At 36.0% G+C, this 14258-nt stretch overlaps 1 protein-coding gene across 2 annotated transcripts in view; it reads left to right on the top strand.

Annotated features, from left to right (window-relative positions):
• Positions 1-12267, top strand: part of LOC130215863 (rho guanine nucleotide exchange factor 18-like) — a 92647-nt gene extending 80380 nt beyond the window's left edge. For both annotated transcript variants that reach the window (XM_056447714.1, XM_056447715.1), the window contains 3 exons: positions 5697-6021; positions 8431-8544; positions 8665-12267. In XM_056447714.1, the coding sequence (XP_056303689.1) occupies positions 5697-6021; positions 8431-8544; positions 8665-8810 (585 nt within the window). In that variant the 3' untranslated portion in view covers positions 8811-12267. The remainder of the gene's footprint in view (positions 1-5696; positions 6022-8430; positions 8545-8664) is intronic.
• Positions 12268-14258: the final 1991 nt, after the last annotated feature.

Here is a 14258-nt window from a genome sequence, read left to right as displayed (position 1 = left end):
GTAACAGTTTGAAGACCCATGCAATTTTACTTTGAACTGATCGCCGACATTTAATGCCCCATGAGGGCCAGACAGTTTTATTTATTTTTTTGCTATATGTTCATGAGGGCCAGACCTTTTTTGTGCTATTTCTGCACAGAATTGTTTATAAAAAAATTCTAAGATTTATATGGAATGGTTTTGTGAGTATAGTAACTTTAAACATGAAGGAAAAAATAAACTTTTACTATTAATTTAAGGCTTACAATGCAAATCCAATTAGAATGCAATTATTGTTTGATAAACAAAGCAAGTCTCTCATATAATATACAGTTGAACTTAGAATTAATAAACCCCCCTGAATTATTAGCCCCCCTGTTTATTTTTTCCCCGATTTCTGTTTAACGGAGAGACTGGTGGTTTTCAACCCATTTCTAAACATAATAGTTTTAATAACTCATCTCTAATAACTGACTTATTTTATCTTTGCCATGATGACAGTAAATAATATTTGACTAGATATTTTCAAGACATTTCTATACAGCTTAAAGTGACATTTAAAGGCTTAACTAGGTTAATCAGGTTAACTAGGCAGGATAGGGTAATTAGGCAAGTTATTGTATAACGATGGTTTGTTCTGTAGACAGTCGAAAAAAATATATAGCTTAAAGTGGCTAATAATTTTGACCTTAAAATGGCTTTTAAAAAAATTAAAAACTGCTTTTATTCTAGCCGAAATAAAACAAATAAGACTTTCTCCAGAAGAAAAAATATTATCAGACATACTGTGAACATTTCCTTGCTCTGTTAAACATCATTTGGGAAATATTTAAAAAAGAAACAAAAATTCAATGGAAGTTTAATAATTCTGATTTCAACTGTATCTACTAAAAGACAGAAAATATTGCTTTACAAACTGAATTGTAAATAAATCATATAAACATTTGCTTATTAATTAGTAATATTACTGAATTTAATATAAAAGCTGAACAAATATAAATGCAGACTCATTTACATGAGTAAATAAACAGATTCAATGATGGGCTAAATAATTTGTGGAAATCTGCGAATTTCTGTGCACGCAGATTCAGTGTGGATCTTCTCATCACTAAATGTGAGTATGAACACCAAGGCAAACAATACCATGCATAAAAAAAAACATGTTTTTTTTAATGCTTTGGCAGTTCATTTCATCAACAAAAATAGCTTGACACCAACAGAAACTAATGTGACTGAATGCACATGCTTTGATTTAATGAACAAACAGCACAATGAAGAGAATTACAACAAAAATGGATCGTTTAATTTTTTTATCCGTTTGACTGCATTTTAGTCTCGTCTTTTTTCCATCAAGAACAATGCGATGAGAAATCATTAGATGAGGTTATCACAGCATGTGCATTTATACTTTTCAGTCTTGTTACTAATGCAGAGGACATGTCAAGCTGTATGCAACGAACATTTCATCGTTGACAAAATTTACGTTGCGCTTCTGCTTCATTTTTTTTGTTTTTGTTTCAAGTGCTGTGTAAATTAGTCAGCCACTTTTGTTTACACATCTGGAGCAGCTTAACACTGGAACTACCAAGGGGGTCATTTTGACCATTTTTAATTTTTGCCAATTAAAAGCTTTGTTGAAATAAAACACAAATATCTATAATACCCTTGACTCTTCCTAAATATATGTATGTTTCTTCCTAACATGGTTATTTTATTATAATTACAAAATGCAAAAAGGTATTAGTAGAACTACCATAGCATTCAAAACAACCGCATGCATTTCAGTTACTTTTCCCTGTGATTTTTTTAATATGCATGACTGTTGCCTAGCAACTTCCTGCTACCAAAAACAAAACTTTATGCTGCCAATAACATAACTTTATTTCAGATATGTCTTTCAGAACAACATATTTAGCACTGCGAAAAAAAAAAAGCCTTCTCCGCTTGTGAAATGAAAGTGAAACTGAAAGTGAGTTGCATTATCCGGCAGCTAGCTTTCTGCAACTCTCACATGGTCACCCACTGAAGCTAAGCAGGGCTGCGCCCGGTCAGTACCTAGATGGGAATCCACATGGGGAAAGCTAGGTTGCTGCCGGAAGTGGTGTTAGTGAGGCCAGCAGGGGGCGCCCAACCTGTGGTCCGTGTGGGTCCTTCGAATAAAAAGTAGGGGTTTAACCTCGGCATCCTGGCCAAATCTGCCCACTGGCCTCTGTCCACCATGGCCTCCTAATCATCCCCATATCATAATTGGCTTAATCACTCTGTCTCCTCTCCCTCAATCAGCTGGTGTGTGGTGTGCGGTCTTGCGCAAAATGGCTGCCGTCGCGTCATCCAGGTCGATGCTGCACACTGGTGGTGGATGAGAAGATTCCCCCCTATGTATAAAGCGCTTTGAGTGCCCAGAAAAGCGCTATATAAATGTAAGGAATTATTATTATTATTTATAGGCTTTATTACCAAAAAGATTGTATTTTTAGGGTTATGACTTAATTAAATATGACAACAGACATTTAAAGCTTCATTTGAATATCTCAATAGAAGCTTTGAATGTAAATATGACTTGAGAATATGGCATCTTATTTGAGAATGGTCAGAATGACTGCTATGGTAATTCCTAGTATTCTGGTAGTTCCAGTGTGAAGTAACTCAAAATGGCTCAAGCACAAAATGGCTCCCAATAAAAAGGTAATAAATTGAGGTAGGATGAAAGTGGATCTGCTTGTTTCATACTATCATAACAAAATGTCTATATGACTTGACAATATTTTTAGCCACTAATAATTAGGGCAGTTCTGAAGGCATAAATGGGAGCAACCCAAGGTGAACCTAATAAAATAGCAGAACATGGTACATTTTACAGGTACAGGTACACTGCTAAAAAAAGAAAAGGTTAAACATTGCATTACATAATTTAAATGCTGAAAATTGGAGGGTGGAATAGTGACTTACAGAATCATAATGAACAGATGCAGGAGGGCGGCACTAAATTTCAATGATATAACCTTTAAAGGTGTGGAGATGGTGGCCAATCTTCTCCACACCCTCAAGTAAATGTATCGGAGAGTCATGATTATTCAATTCTTGCCACAAGCTATAGGTGTTGGTGACTTTGAGGTTAATCATTTGAACTTCTTGCATTCAGTATCTTCAATATTCTCATCCCAGGACTTGCATAATACCCTGGAGCAAGAGTTGGTTGCACCAGATGGACAATCCCTCCAAATAGCGTACGCTATGTCCTCGGGATGAAAAGGATTGGGAGGGAGCCGCTTGCTAACTGTTTGCTGCTGATGTGCATTATTAATCTTTACCTCATGTCTGACTTGCTTTCATGTGGAGCTGTCTTCGGTTTGTTACATTTTATGCTCGTGTTGAGAGCGTCAGACTTTTTTTTTTTTTCTGCACGCAAAGCAGCATGTGTTTTGAATTTAGCTTTGTCCTGTAATCTCTTCTGTGGAGTGGAGATCCAACAGGACATGGTACGTTAGCTCGGCATTTCCTGTGTCTCATGCTCAAACCTGCAAGCTTGTCTAATGCAGATTTTAAACATATTAAGTTGAAGATTTCAGTAAACTTACTGGCTCATTATATCCAGTCAAGTAACATCAACTTCAGAGTATTAAATGTATAGTTTACAGAAAATGTTTAATTTACTCAGCATTTACTGACTTTACTAGTCATAAAAATACTATGGAAGTCAATGGCTGCTGCTTTCCAGAATTCTTCAAAATGTCTTCTTTTGTGTTCAAACAGGTTTGCAACAAGTAGAAGGAGAATAAATGGTGGCAGAATTGTTACTTTTGTAAGAACTATCACTTTAAATGTGATAAACAGTTATACTTGCTCCTCAATTTTGGCTATGAAGCAGATCTTTAGTGTTTGTTTTTACTTTCGGACACCTTCCTTATCAAACTTAACTGGGGAAATAAAGGATTTCCAAATAAAAGCAGAGCATCAGAGCCACACCTATCTATTATCTCATCACCATCACTAACCATTGGTAGTTCAGAGCAGGTTTGCTTTGAAAACAAAATTTATTGTGGCCTCATTTTGTTCAAAATGACATTTTTGCAAGTATTGTGGGGCCTTTAAAGGGGTTAGTTAACCCAAAAATTTAAAATTCTGTCATCAATGGCTCACGCTCGTGCTGTTCCAAACCCCTGAAACCTTCTTTCAGGACTAGAGCAAAAATTAAGATATTTTAGATAAAATTCAAGAGCTCCCTCTTTCACCACAGACAGCAAGTGACAGAACCGACTTATTCATAATCCAGAAAAATACTAAAAAAAACAGTCAAAACAGATTATGACATTATCAAGCTAAAAAAATCCATTTGTGCACAGCTAAAACAAAAGACTTTATTCAGTAGCCATTGCATTACATAATTTAAATAATGACAATTAGAGGGTGGAATAGTGACTTACAGAATCATATTGACCAGATTCAGTAGTCATGTTGATTTTATTCTACAGTTTCAGTGTCAGTATATTGTGCAAAGTCACGAGAGTTCTGTGCAGTGCCTATACCCATGATGGCTGTCCGCGACTTTTTCTATTGGAGACAAAGCACAGGCATATCCAAGGTAATATGTCTGCAGCGTAAAGAGCACAGTGGCATTCTGTACTGCACCCTATACTGACACTGAGGACAAGAAACTGTTCAATAAAGACATTATTTTTGTTTTATGTGCAACATTTTTTGTTGTTGTTGTTGTTGTTGTTCTTGAAGCTTGATAATATTCCGATTGAACTACTGAAAAAAATCATTGACTTCTATGGATGTTGTTTGGTATGTTTATGTCTACGGAGAACGAGAGAGCTCTCGGATTTGATCTAAAATATCTTAATATGCGTTTCAACGATAAACAATTGGAACAACATGAGTCTGAGTAATCAATAACAGAATTTTCATATTTGGTTGAACTAATCCTTTAAGATGAACCCTTTGATAAATAAATGCTTGGTTCTAGGGATGCACAATATATCGTCTCAGCATCGATATCGCAATGTGCACATCAGCAATAGTCACATCACAAGAAATGAAACGTTATATCTGAATTATAGTTGACCAGGAGCAACAAAACAAATCTGATTTGTTGAGTCACTGTTAAGAGCCTTATTTGTAGAGTCTTATTAAGTTTAACCATAATTGAGTACAAGTTTATCATTTGTATGTGTTTTTAAGGCCTTGGAATGAGCATTTCAAGAGAGTTTGGACACAAAAAAAAGTATGATGTTTTGAGGTGTAACAAAGATTCATTGTATTTAATTGTTTATACGATTTATGGGAACATTTTTTTCTTAATTTTTGTCTGGTTTCTAGTCCAAATATCTACATTTCAAAGTGAAAATAAGATAACTTTTATTAATTAACCCCATTGGTAGATAATTTAGCTTGTTTTAAGGAAAAACTCATAATTTGACTTGTTTTTTCTCAAGGCAAAAACAAAACAATGTTTTTACTTGACCTACAAGAATTGTTAGATATTTAGACAAGAAAAGAGACAAAGCAAAGTAAGAAAAAAATATATATATGCCATTTCTGTACCTGAATATTGTTAAACTCAGAAACCAGAAAACTGTTAAACAGAGCTATTCAATCCATTTGTATATAGTGCAATATTTATCGCAGAAAAGTAAAATATGGCAATATCAGATTTTTCCAATATTGTGCAGCCCTACTTGGTTCTAACCTTCGTATTTTGCATTACATTTCAGCTTTCCACTTCCTCCAGCTTCAACGGTGAGCTTCTGCTGGGTGGAGCAGGAGAGCAGACGCACCCCCAGAAGTCTCTCCTGCGGGCCACTCTCTCGGCATCTCCTGCAGACTATCCGGAGCATCCCGAAGTCCACTCGCGCAGAGAGAGCTCCTGCAACACCCTGCCTGCCAAGACAGAGGTTCCCATCCATCTCATCAGCACCACCAACCAGCTGCACAAGCAGGGCAGCGTTCAGCAGCAGATCCCCACCAAACTTGCCGCCCTCAGCAAGGGCAAGGAGAAGAGCGGCAAGGGCAAGAGTTCCCATCGTACCGACAGTTTGGGTGAGCACCATTTTGGTTCATTCGAGACTTCCTAATGATGTTCTTTGGGAGTTAATTTTGTAGTTTTGATTGTTTTTCAGCACATTTTAATGCAAAATACCATTATAGAGAAATCATATTCTCATTACCCTGATTTAAATTTTTTTATTGCATTGAAATTATTTGACTATACTTGGTATACTACATACTGGTATAATATCACACCGTGGTGTTATTTGCATTTGTGTGCATAATTTATGCTCTTTTACAATGAAAATAAAAAATATAAAAAATATTACCCAGATAAACACACATAATCAGATCTCATGAAAAGTCATTCCACAAAACCATGTGGAAAAATGAATACACAAGGACTATTTTTGCAATGCAATTTCAGTTTTCCCACCAAAATAATATTAATGACTAATGTGGAGTGCATTGTAAGAAATGCTGGCTTTCACACAGGTATTCCCAACACAAATTGATTCAGTTTAATTAAATTTGCTAATTTAAGTGGATTAAACAAAACAATTAAGTTGTCTGCCCAAAAAACTCAAGAATTGTGTTGATTCAGCTCATTTTAAATACACCGGGGAAAATAAGCGTTGAACACGTCATGTTTTTTTCCTGGGAATAATATTTCTAAAGGAGCTGTTCATGTGGAATTGAACCAGATTTTGGTAAAAACCAAAACAATACAAACATGAAAATAAAACAAAACAATGAATATGACACAATATGAATATGTAATAACAATTAAATGACACAAAGAAGAAAGTACTGAATTACTGATACGTATTTAACAGTTTATATAAAAGGCTTTTTTTTTGGCTGCTTAAAGATGACTCTCATGTGGAGAATGAAGTCACGTGAATTGCTCAGGTGTGATTTTTAAAATCTTGATGGTTCTGTGGATTTTATCTATCCAAACTGATCTTTATTGTGTATTTTATATTGGATTCAAGTCAGGTGATTGGCTGGGCCATTCTACAGCTTGATTTTTCTTTCTCTGAAAGTATTTGAGAGTCTCCTTGGCTGTGTTTTGGATCATTGTCTTGCTAAAATGTCCACCCTGGTTTCATCTTCATCATCCTGCTAATGTAGATGTTGGACTGAAGCAGCTGATATTAATTTACACTGACGAAGGGCAAAGAGTTGCTAAATAACCACTGAGAGATTTCAGCTGCTGTCTGGGCTTTCCCCGCCTTTCTACACCTCCCTTTCTTCGTGTGTTCAATACTTTTTCCCTGCATCATTTCATTTTATTACACATAAATTCATTTGTAAACTAATTAGATGTGTTTTCTTTGCATGTGTGGATTTCTTTTGTTATTGCCAACATCCAGAGAAAATTTCAAGTTAGCACCTTTTAGAAATATGTTTTATGAGGAAAAATGGTGACTCATTCACAACTTATTTTCCCTGCTGAAGGTAGTTTGAACCAGCAAAAATTTGATTTAGCTTACGCTACTTTATACTGTTTTTCAGTCAAAATATAAGTTAAAATTGTTTCATATTGTGTTGTTTATTAATTTCATTGCAGTTTTTTGATGTTTGAAAGTGAAGTTTAATGTTATTCAGACACTCTCATTCTCGTTGCTGTGATGCAAAAAGTAGTGAATAAAATATTTTAACTTTTGGAAATGATCTGAAAACCTTTATAATACAATACAGATTTAAGTAAACCTTCCTTCACTTTTGTCAATTGGTGAAATTGTTCCTAGTCACTGTCAGCAATGGCTTGCTTGGTTTGGGATTTGTGGAGCTGTGCATCGATGGATTTGCTCTTCAGTGTTTGGTCTTTCAGCAGTGAAATTTAAACCACACTGAACTGAACTAAACTGAACTTAAACTCTGAAAACTAGAGTGACACCGTTTCAATCTACTATAATCTTCTATGTTAAACTGCTTTGACACAATTTACATTGTAAAAGCGCTTTAGAAATAAAGATTAATTGAATTGAAAAGTATACATCATGGTAAGGCAAGGCAAGTTTATTTATATAGCACGTTTCACACACAATTATAATTCAAAGTGCTTAACATAAACAAGAATACATTAAATACAGCAAGTATTAGAAAAATAATAACAAAGAATAAAAATGACAGTAGTATTTGATGTTTTAAAATTATGCCATCTAAACAGATTAACCCGTCAATCACTAAAGATCAATCAATAGTAAACCACAACCATCAACTTAAATCTTTAAAGACCAAAATCAAGTCTCGCTAAACATTTGTTCACATTCTACTTTATTTTCAGGCTGACACAGCAGTTAAATATGGCATCAAACTATTTTTTCCACTTATGTTTTGTGTGGTCTTGTTTTTTTTTACCTCATTACCACACTGGTCATTCCATGACCACCTATCAACATTTTTATGAGCTGAATTTGCTGATTCCTAAATCCATCTTCACCTCTTTTGCAGCGTCTGTGGACATGAAGCAGATGCTGCCCATCAAGCTGTCAGCGAGGGATTCAGACGGAGGTCACAAAACCCGCCGACCCATCAGCCCTCACCAACCTCAGCATTCTCACTCAGGTAAGACGAACAAACCGCACCCGACATTCCCCAGCTGAGGCTGAACGGGCTGCGTCCCGCTCTGTAAACAGTCATTAGGCCCGGCTGACAGGCCTGTTGTTTGGTTTGCTCGCCCTACAGATTCCCTCAGCCCTCCAGACGCTTATTCTGATGCCCAGTCTAGCCTCGCGCCAGCCCTTCCCAAAACCCACAACCAGACCTCCCAGCAAACCCTACCGTACACTGTTAGCGATGAAGGCGCTAAGGAGGACGTTATCTTTTTCTGAACGCCGCACTGTTTATGTTGACATTTTGAGCCTGTCTTAAACTACTAATGAGTTGGAGCTGGAATTTGTGAAGGAAAAAAATGTCCAGAAAACCCAAAGACTTTCTGTGAATGAAGTTAACTAGCATGAAGAAAACTGTAGCATGTGAAGGATAAATTGGCGTGTTTTTTGGGTCGCAATTTTGCACAGCGCTAATGTTCCAGTGTTTGGGATGACAGTTTTCTCCTGGGTCTGTTCAGTTTTGGTTGTAGTATGTTGTGGTCAATCTGGAACATTATTGCTTATGGATAAGGACAAATGGATTAAAAGGTTTGACATTTCGGTAACTGTTCTCATTGAGTCCAGGATATTGTTTTTTGATTTGGACCGTACACTGTAGACAAATGTGCTGGATTTGAACCTAGATTGTTTTATTGAAGTAAAGCCTTCATTTCAATGGTCATTTTATTCATGGGGTTTTGTCTTTCTAGAGATTTATTCCCAATTATTACCAAAAAACGTGAAGAGAATGCTGTTTTATTACTTTGTTAGTCTGTCCTCAAAATGAAGGGAGCAAATGATCTTGATATTTTGAGATTACACTCAAACTAAAATCAGACGAAGGATGCGAATATTTTATATAATAAATTAATCCTGTTTTCATCATTCCAAATGATCAAAAAATCAATCCAAGACATGATTTTGTATAAAATCATAATTGATCAATACCGCAAGGCAATAACATTTTCATTACTGTGATATAAAGTAGTTTGACAATGATTTTTTTTGTTAACACCAGATGTGGAACGCACTAATAAATCGCACCATTCACACGTAAATAGACGCATGAGCATTTTAAGTTTACTTGCTTCATTTGCGCGTCAAATTTGCTTCATTTGCATGTCAAATTCGCTTCACAATAGACATAAATTCGCATCATGGGCAGGGCTTCTATCTGCCCGGTGACTCTAGCTTCGTTGCTAAATGGCTAACATGTATTTTATTGAGAGAATAGCTGTGTTATTTAACAACAGGCGCTATGTCATAATCACGCCCCTACAAGAAAATGTTCCTGATTGGTTAATGCGGCGCAAATGGCCGCTGAAGTTCAGATTTTCCAACTCAAACAATATGCGTGTTAAGCATTCAAAACGTTCAACTTGCGCCGATTCATTCGACCGAATCGTGACATTCGCGCCGCATAATCCGCGTGAAACATGGTGCTGGATGTCTATTCGTGTATTTACATAGGCTTAACATGTAAATCACTTGCGCTTGACGCTTCATCCATGTCTGGTGTGAACGCAGCTTCAGTGTACTGTACATCAGTGGTCCCCAACCTTTTTATCACCGCGGACCGATCAACACTTGACAATTTTGGCATTTAGGGGATAAGGGGGTTGCTAGGTGCCCATCAATAGTTTTCTCAGATGATGATAACGAAATATTGCTGCAGCTCTGATACAAGTTTTATTTATGGAGAAAATTAAAAAGCTCTGCAGTGTTTGGGTGTTCTGTGTTTGTCTGAGGTAATTAGTCTACTGAAATGTATAAAAAGTATGAAGCTGATTGGTCAGTTCTTGTCTCGTGACTCATGGTGCATTCGTGGCATTCTGAAAAACTGCAATGTTTTCAACTGAGTGCGCCTGGAAAACGCGAGCACGTCGCTCCCAATATGCTTTCACAAGCATTGCGCCTCCATTGGATATGCTTGTGCACAGAAAAAACGCGATGTGAACAAGGTCAACGTCGTTTGCATTCGCCGTCTATAGCAATTGATCTTTTTCTTGCACAGACATGCTGAATTCTTGTGGCTTATATTTTGTTGCTTAAGTGACCGAGCTACAACCTATAGAATACAGTAATTTTTCAAAATAAAAGATCGTTCAGACTCGGATAATAAATAAAACGGAAATAATTAATGATTTCTTGTGCGGCCCAGGATAAATTGATCTACAGATCGCGGCACGGGGGTTGGGGACCACTGCTGCACATCATGGAAATATTTACTTCACTGTAATCTTTTAATATTTGGACAAAAGAAATGACAGGAATGATATTTTTGTTGGATAATTCCTTTTTTTGCATTGCGGTAATGAAATGCACGTAGTCCAAAATAGGTTTTATTTTCTGTTCTAAATTAAGACCATATTTTATTATTAACAATCCGAACAAAAAAACGTCTCTAAACAATTACAGAAATGACCATAACATTTTATTGGTTCATTTGTTTTTAAGCATTACGGTAATAAAATTTGAATAGTCCTAAATAGTGGGGATTTCAGATTCGTGCCAAACCTGAGTAGTTTGTCTTTTTTAACATTAAATATTGTTTATACATTTTTTGTGTCGCTTTCCTCCCCCACCCAAGGCTTAAAAATTTCCACAGTCAAGAAAGAAATATGTCTTTTAACCTTGTTTGCTCTTAACAGATTTACTCATTGGCATTGCCTCTTTTCTTATGACCCACATTCATTCCATTCCACATCTAATTTAAGTCCCTGAAGTTGTCAAGTATGTCCTCTGTTCTCGAGCCAAGCACAGAAACAGCTTCATGATGTAACACTTACTCTAGATTTCAGAGTAAAGCCACCAAAGACTGAGGATCGTTTCTAAATCTAACCCTAGAGTCACTGAACAATCTCTTCGTTTCCTGCGACCGTGTGATTTATATGTATATGTTGTGCATAATTTTCTTCTAACATAGATATGAGATGTAGATATTATGTGATTGTGACCATCACAGATGGTTATGGCACTCGATTGGGGTATAATTTTATTTGATTGTCGTGTGTTATTCATTTTTTAATATTTTAGTTTCAAAGAGACCCACAATACATTGCTTTCAGATAACATTTCTCCATGTTGTAAAAAGTGTTTTTAATGTTATTCATCCTAGATTTGGGGTTTCTAAAGGCTTTTCTGTGGTGCAAGTTTTCAAATTGTAGCAGGTTGGTTTTTGACCATCAATGAAGCATGAATGTCGAATGATGTTGATGAAATCTTAATGAAGTCAATGACTAAATGCTGTTAGTTTCACTTCTTTAGCTACACCGCACTTTACATCTAAATCAATTGTCCTCTTTGATTTCTTGTACAAAAGTGAAACAAAAATCCATCATGTCGCTTTAAATTGTCCAGCAATTATTGTGACTGTATCGTCTTGCTGTTTTTGATTGTACAATTGGTCAAATTGTCAAATTATTTCCGATATGTCAAAAAATATATGATTTTTCTGTTTATAGTTACACTAGCCACTTTTTAAATACCAGCATACTGTAAGGGGACCTCAAGTGTTAATGTTTCTGATATGTCATGTCTTAAGTTTTTAGCACGCAAGGCCAGTGTGATTTTTGTTTTTTTTTTCTACCACAGCACTGTACTCACTGTACCGAAATTTTAAAAGATAGACATACTTGTGAACACTTAAAACTGCTGCCTTTAGAGACATTTTAGTAATAAAACAAGTGGAAAATAACCGACTCCTGTTTGACTCCTATTCATTGTTGTGATGTGCCTACAGCATGTATAATCTCTGTGATGTACTATATTGTCAACCTGACTTTACATTTCCTGTGACAAACTAATGGTAAGTAGTATCTAACATCTTCTCTGTTTTTTACATTATCTGCTAAAGCAAAATTATTCTAAATTTCTTTGTATGTGTTGAAATATTTAGTCAATTCCATGCGTGTTCAATAAAAAAGGTCAGGAGAGGTTTTTCTTCAATGTCAAAAATCTTAGTAATTTATTGGATACAAATGAATAATTCGATTCACAGAATTCCGTTATCCTCAATGCAAGAGTTACATTCATCGCTGCGCAAACTATTTTATTTCCTGATTCGTTCTTTTATAAGATATAACAGGTGGAGTTTAGTGGAATTCATCACTTGTCAATCATTCTCCAGTCCTCCATTGGCCGCACCCATGCATACGTCCTCTTTTTCAACAAATTCTCTGCACAACATTAAGAGCATAATATTCTGTGCTCACAGGAAGTTTCGCTACAGAGCTCAAGTTAATTTTGGACAATCAGCTTCATCTACTTCTGCAAAAATGCTTCATTAGTATGCAAAACATAACACACTCTACAGTAGAAGTTCAGTTAATATATCACCTTTTAAGCAATACATATACAATTGTTTATTGAAAAGAGACAAAAATAATGTAAAAATATATTCCTTTTCATAACATATACTAAATACTTTTGAAATTTAACTTGTGTATGCAACTTAGCTGATTAAACATGATATACTGCTGTTTAAAATGTTTATGAATGGATAATGTATAGTTTTACCATGCTTTCTGAAATATGTCCCCTTTCTTATATCGTATTTCCATAAAATATGCACAAAGCATGCACATTGAATTGGTGCCAAAATAGAGAGGTAAAGTGAGCCCAAATGATTTGTTTAGCACTTTATGTATTTATACAAAATTTGTTTCAGTTTAAATTTCAGGTTTGCAGTTTTCTAATATATTTTATAATTAATGAAAGTTTGTAAGTAAAAAAAGAGCAGTAACCCAACTATCAATTTTTGGTTTCCAGAATGTTCTCTGTTGGATGGCCAGGAAACTTTACTTTACATATATACAATATCAGGCTCTTTGCTTAACTGTTCCATTCCAAGCCAAAACTGGTCAGTCAGCACGGATAAGGCTTCATTTTCCATAGTGGTGCTGATAAAGGAACTTTTTAACATGCAATATAAATACTTCAGCCGTTGGCTTGGTAACACAAGTGTATTGTAAACATAAATATGAATGATGATTCGATATTTCTATTTTTAGGGACTCTGATATTCTGATATTTACCTTGTTAAATAACAGAAAATGAAACATCATGCTTTCACATAACCAACTAGAGAGAAACTGGTAGCTAGATAATAGAGTAGCGGCGTCACTTGCACATGCTCTCTACCAGCACAGCTCAACATGGTTATTGACCATTCCTAAAATTTCCATCAATAACAGGCTCATGTGGAAACACAACTGGATCCGTATCTAGCTCTCTGTTCTTACTGTTCGGCGGGTATTGTTCCCTCTAGGTTATTAGAACGTTTCCAGAATGTCTTCATTTATCGAGTTGTTTCAAAACACCCTGCTACAATCTGCGAAGGTTCTTCGCTGTAGTATTTGTGCACCAAGAAAAAGTACCTACATGATTCAGGAAATTCCTACTGAAAAAACAACTTAAACCAGCCTAGGATGGTTGGCTGGTTTTAGCTGGTCGACCAGCCTGGTTTTAGGCTGGTTTCCAGCCATTTCCAGCCTGATCTAAGCTGGTCAGGCTGGGAGATGACCAGCTTAAACCAGCTTGACCAGCTTAGCCAGGCTGGGAGCCCAGCCAAAACCAGCTATGTCCAGCTTAAACCAGGCTGGTTTTAGCTGGACTTAGCTGTTCATTTTCCAGTCTGACCAGCTAAGACCAGGCTGGAAATGACTCGAAACCAGCCTGGAAATGGCC

This window comes from Danio aesculapii, chromosome 22 (assembly GCF_903798145.1).
Source record: "Danio aesculapii chromosome 22, fDanAes4.1, whole genome shotgun sequence".
Lineage (NCBI taxonomy): Eukaryota > Metazoa > Chordata > Actinopteri > Cypriniformes > Danionidae > Danio > Danio aesculapii.
This window is presented reverse-complemented; position numbering and strand designations above follow the sequence as displayed.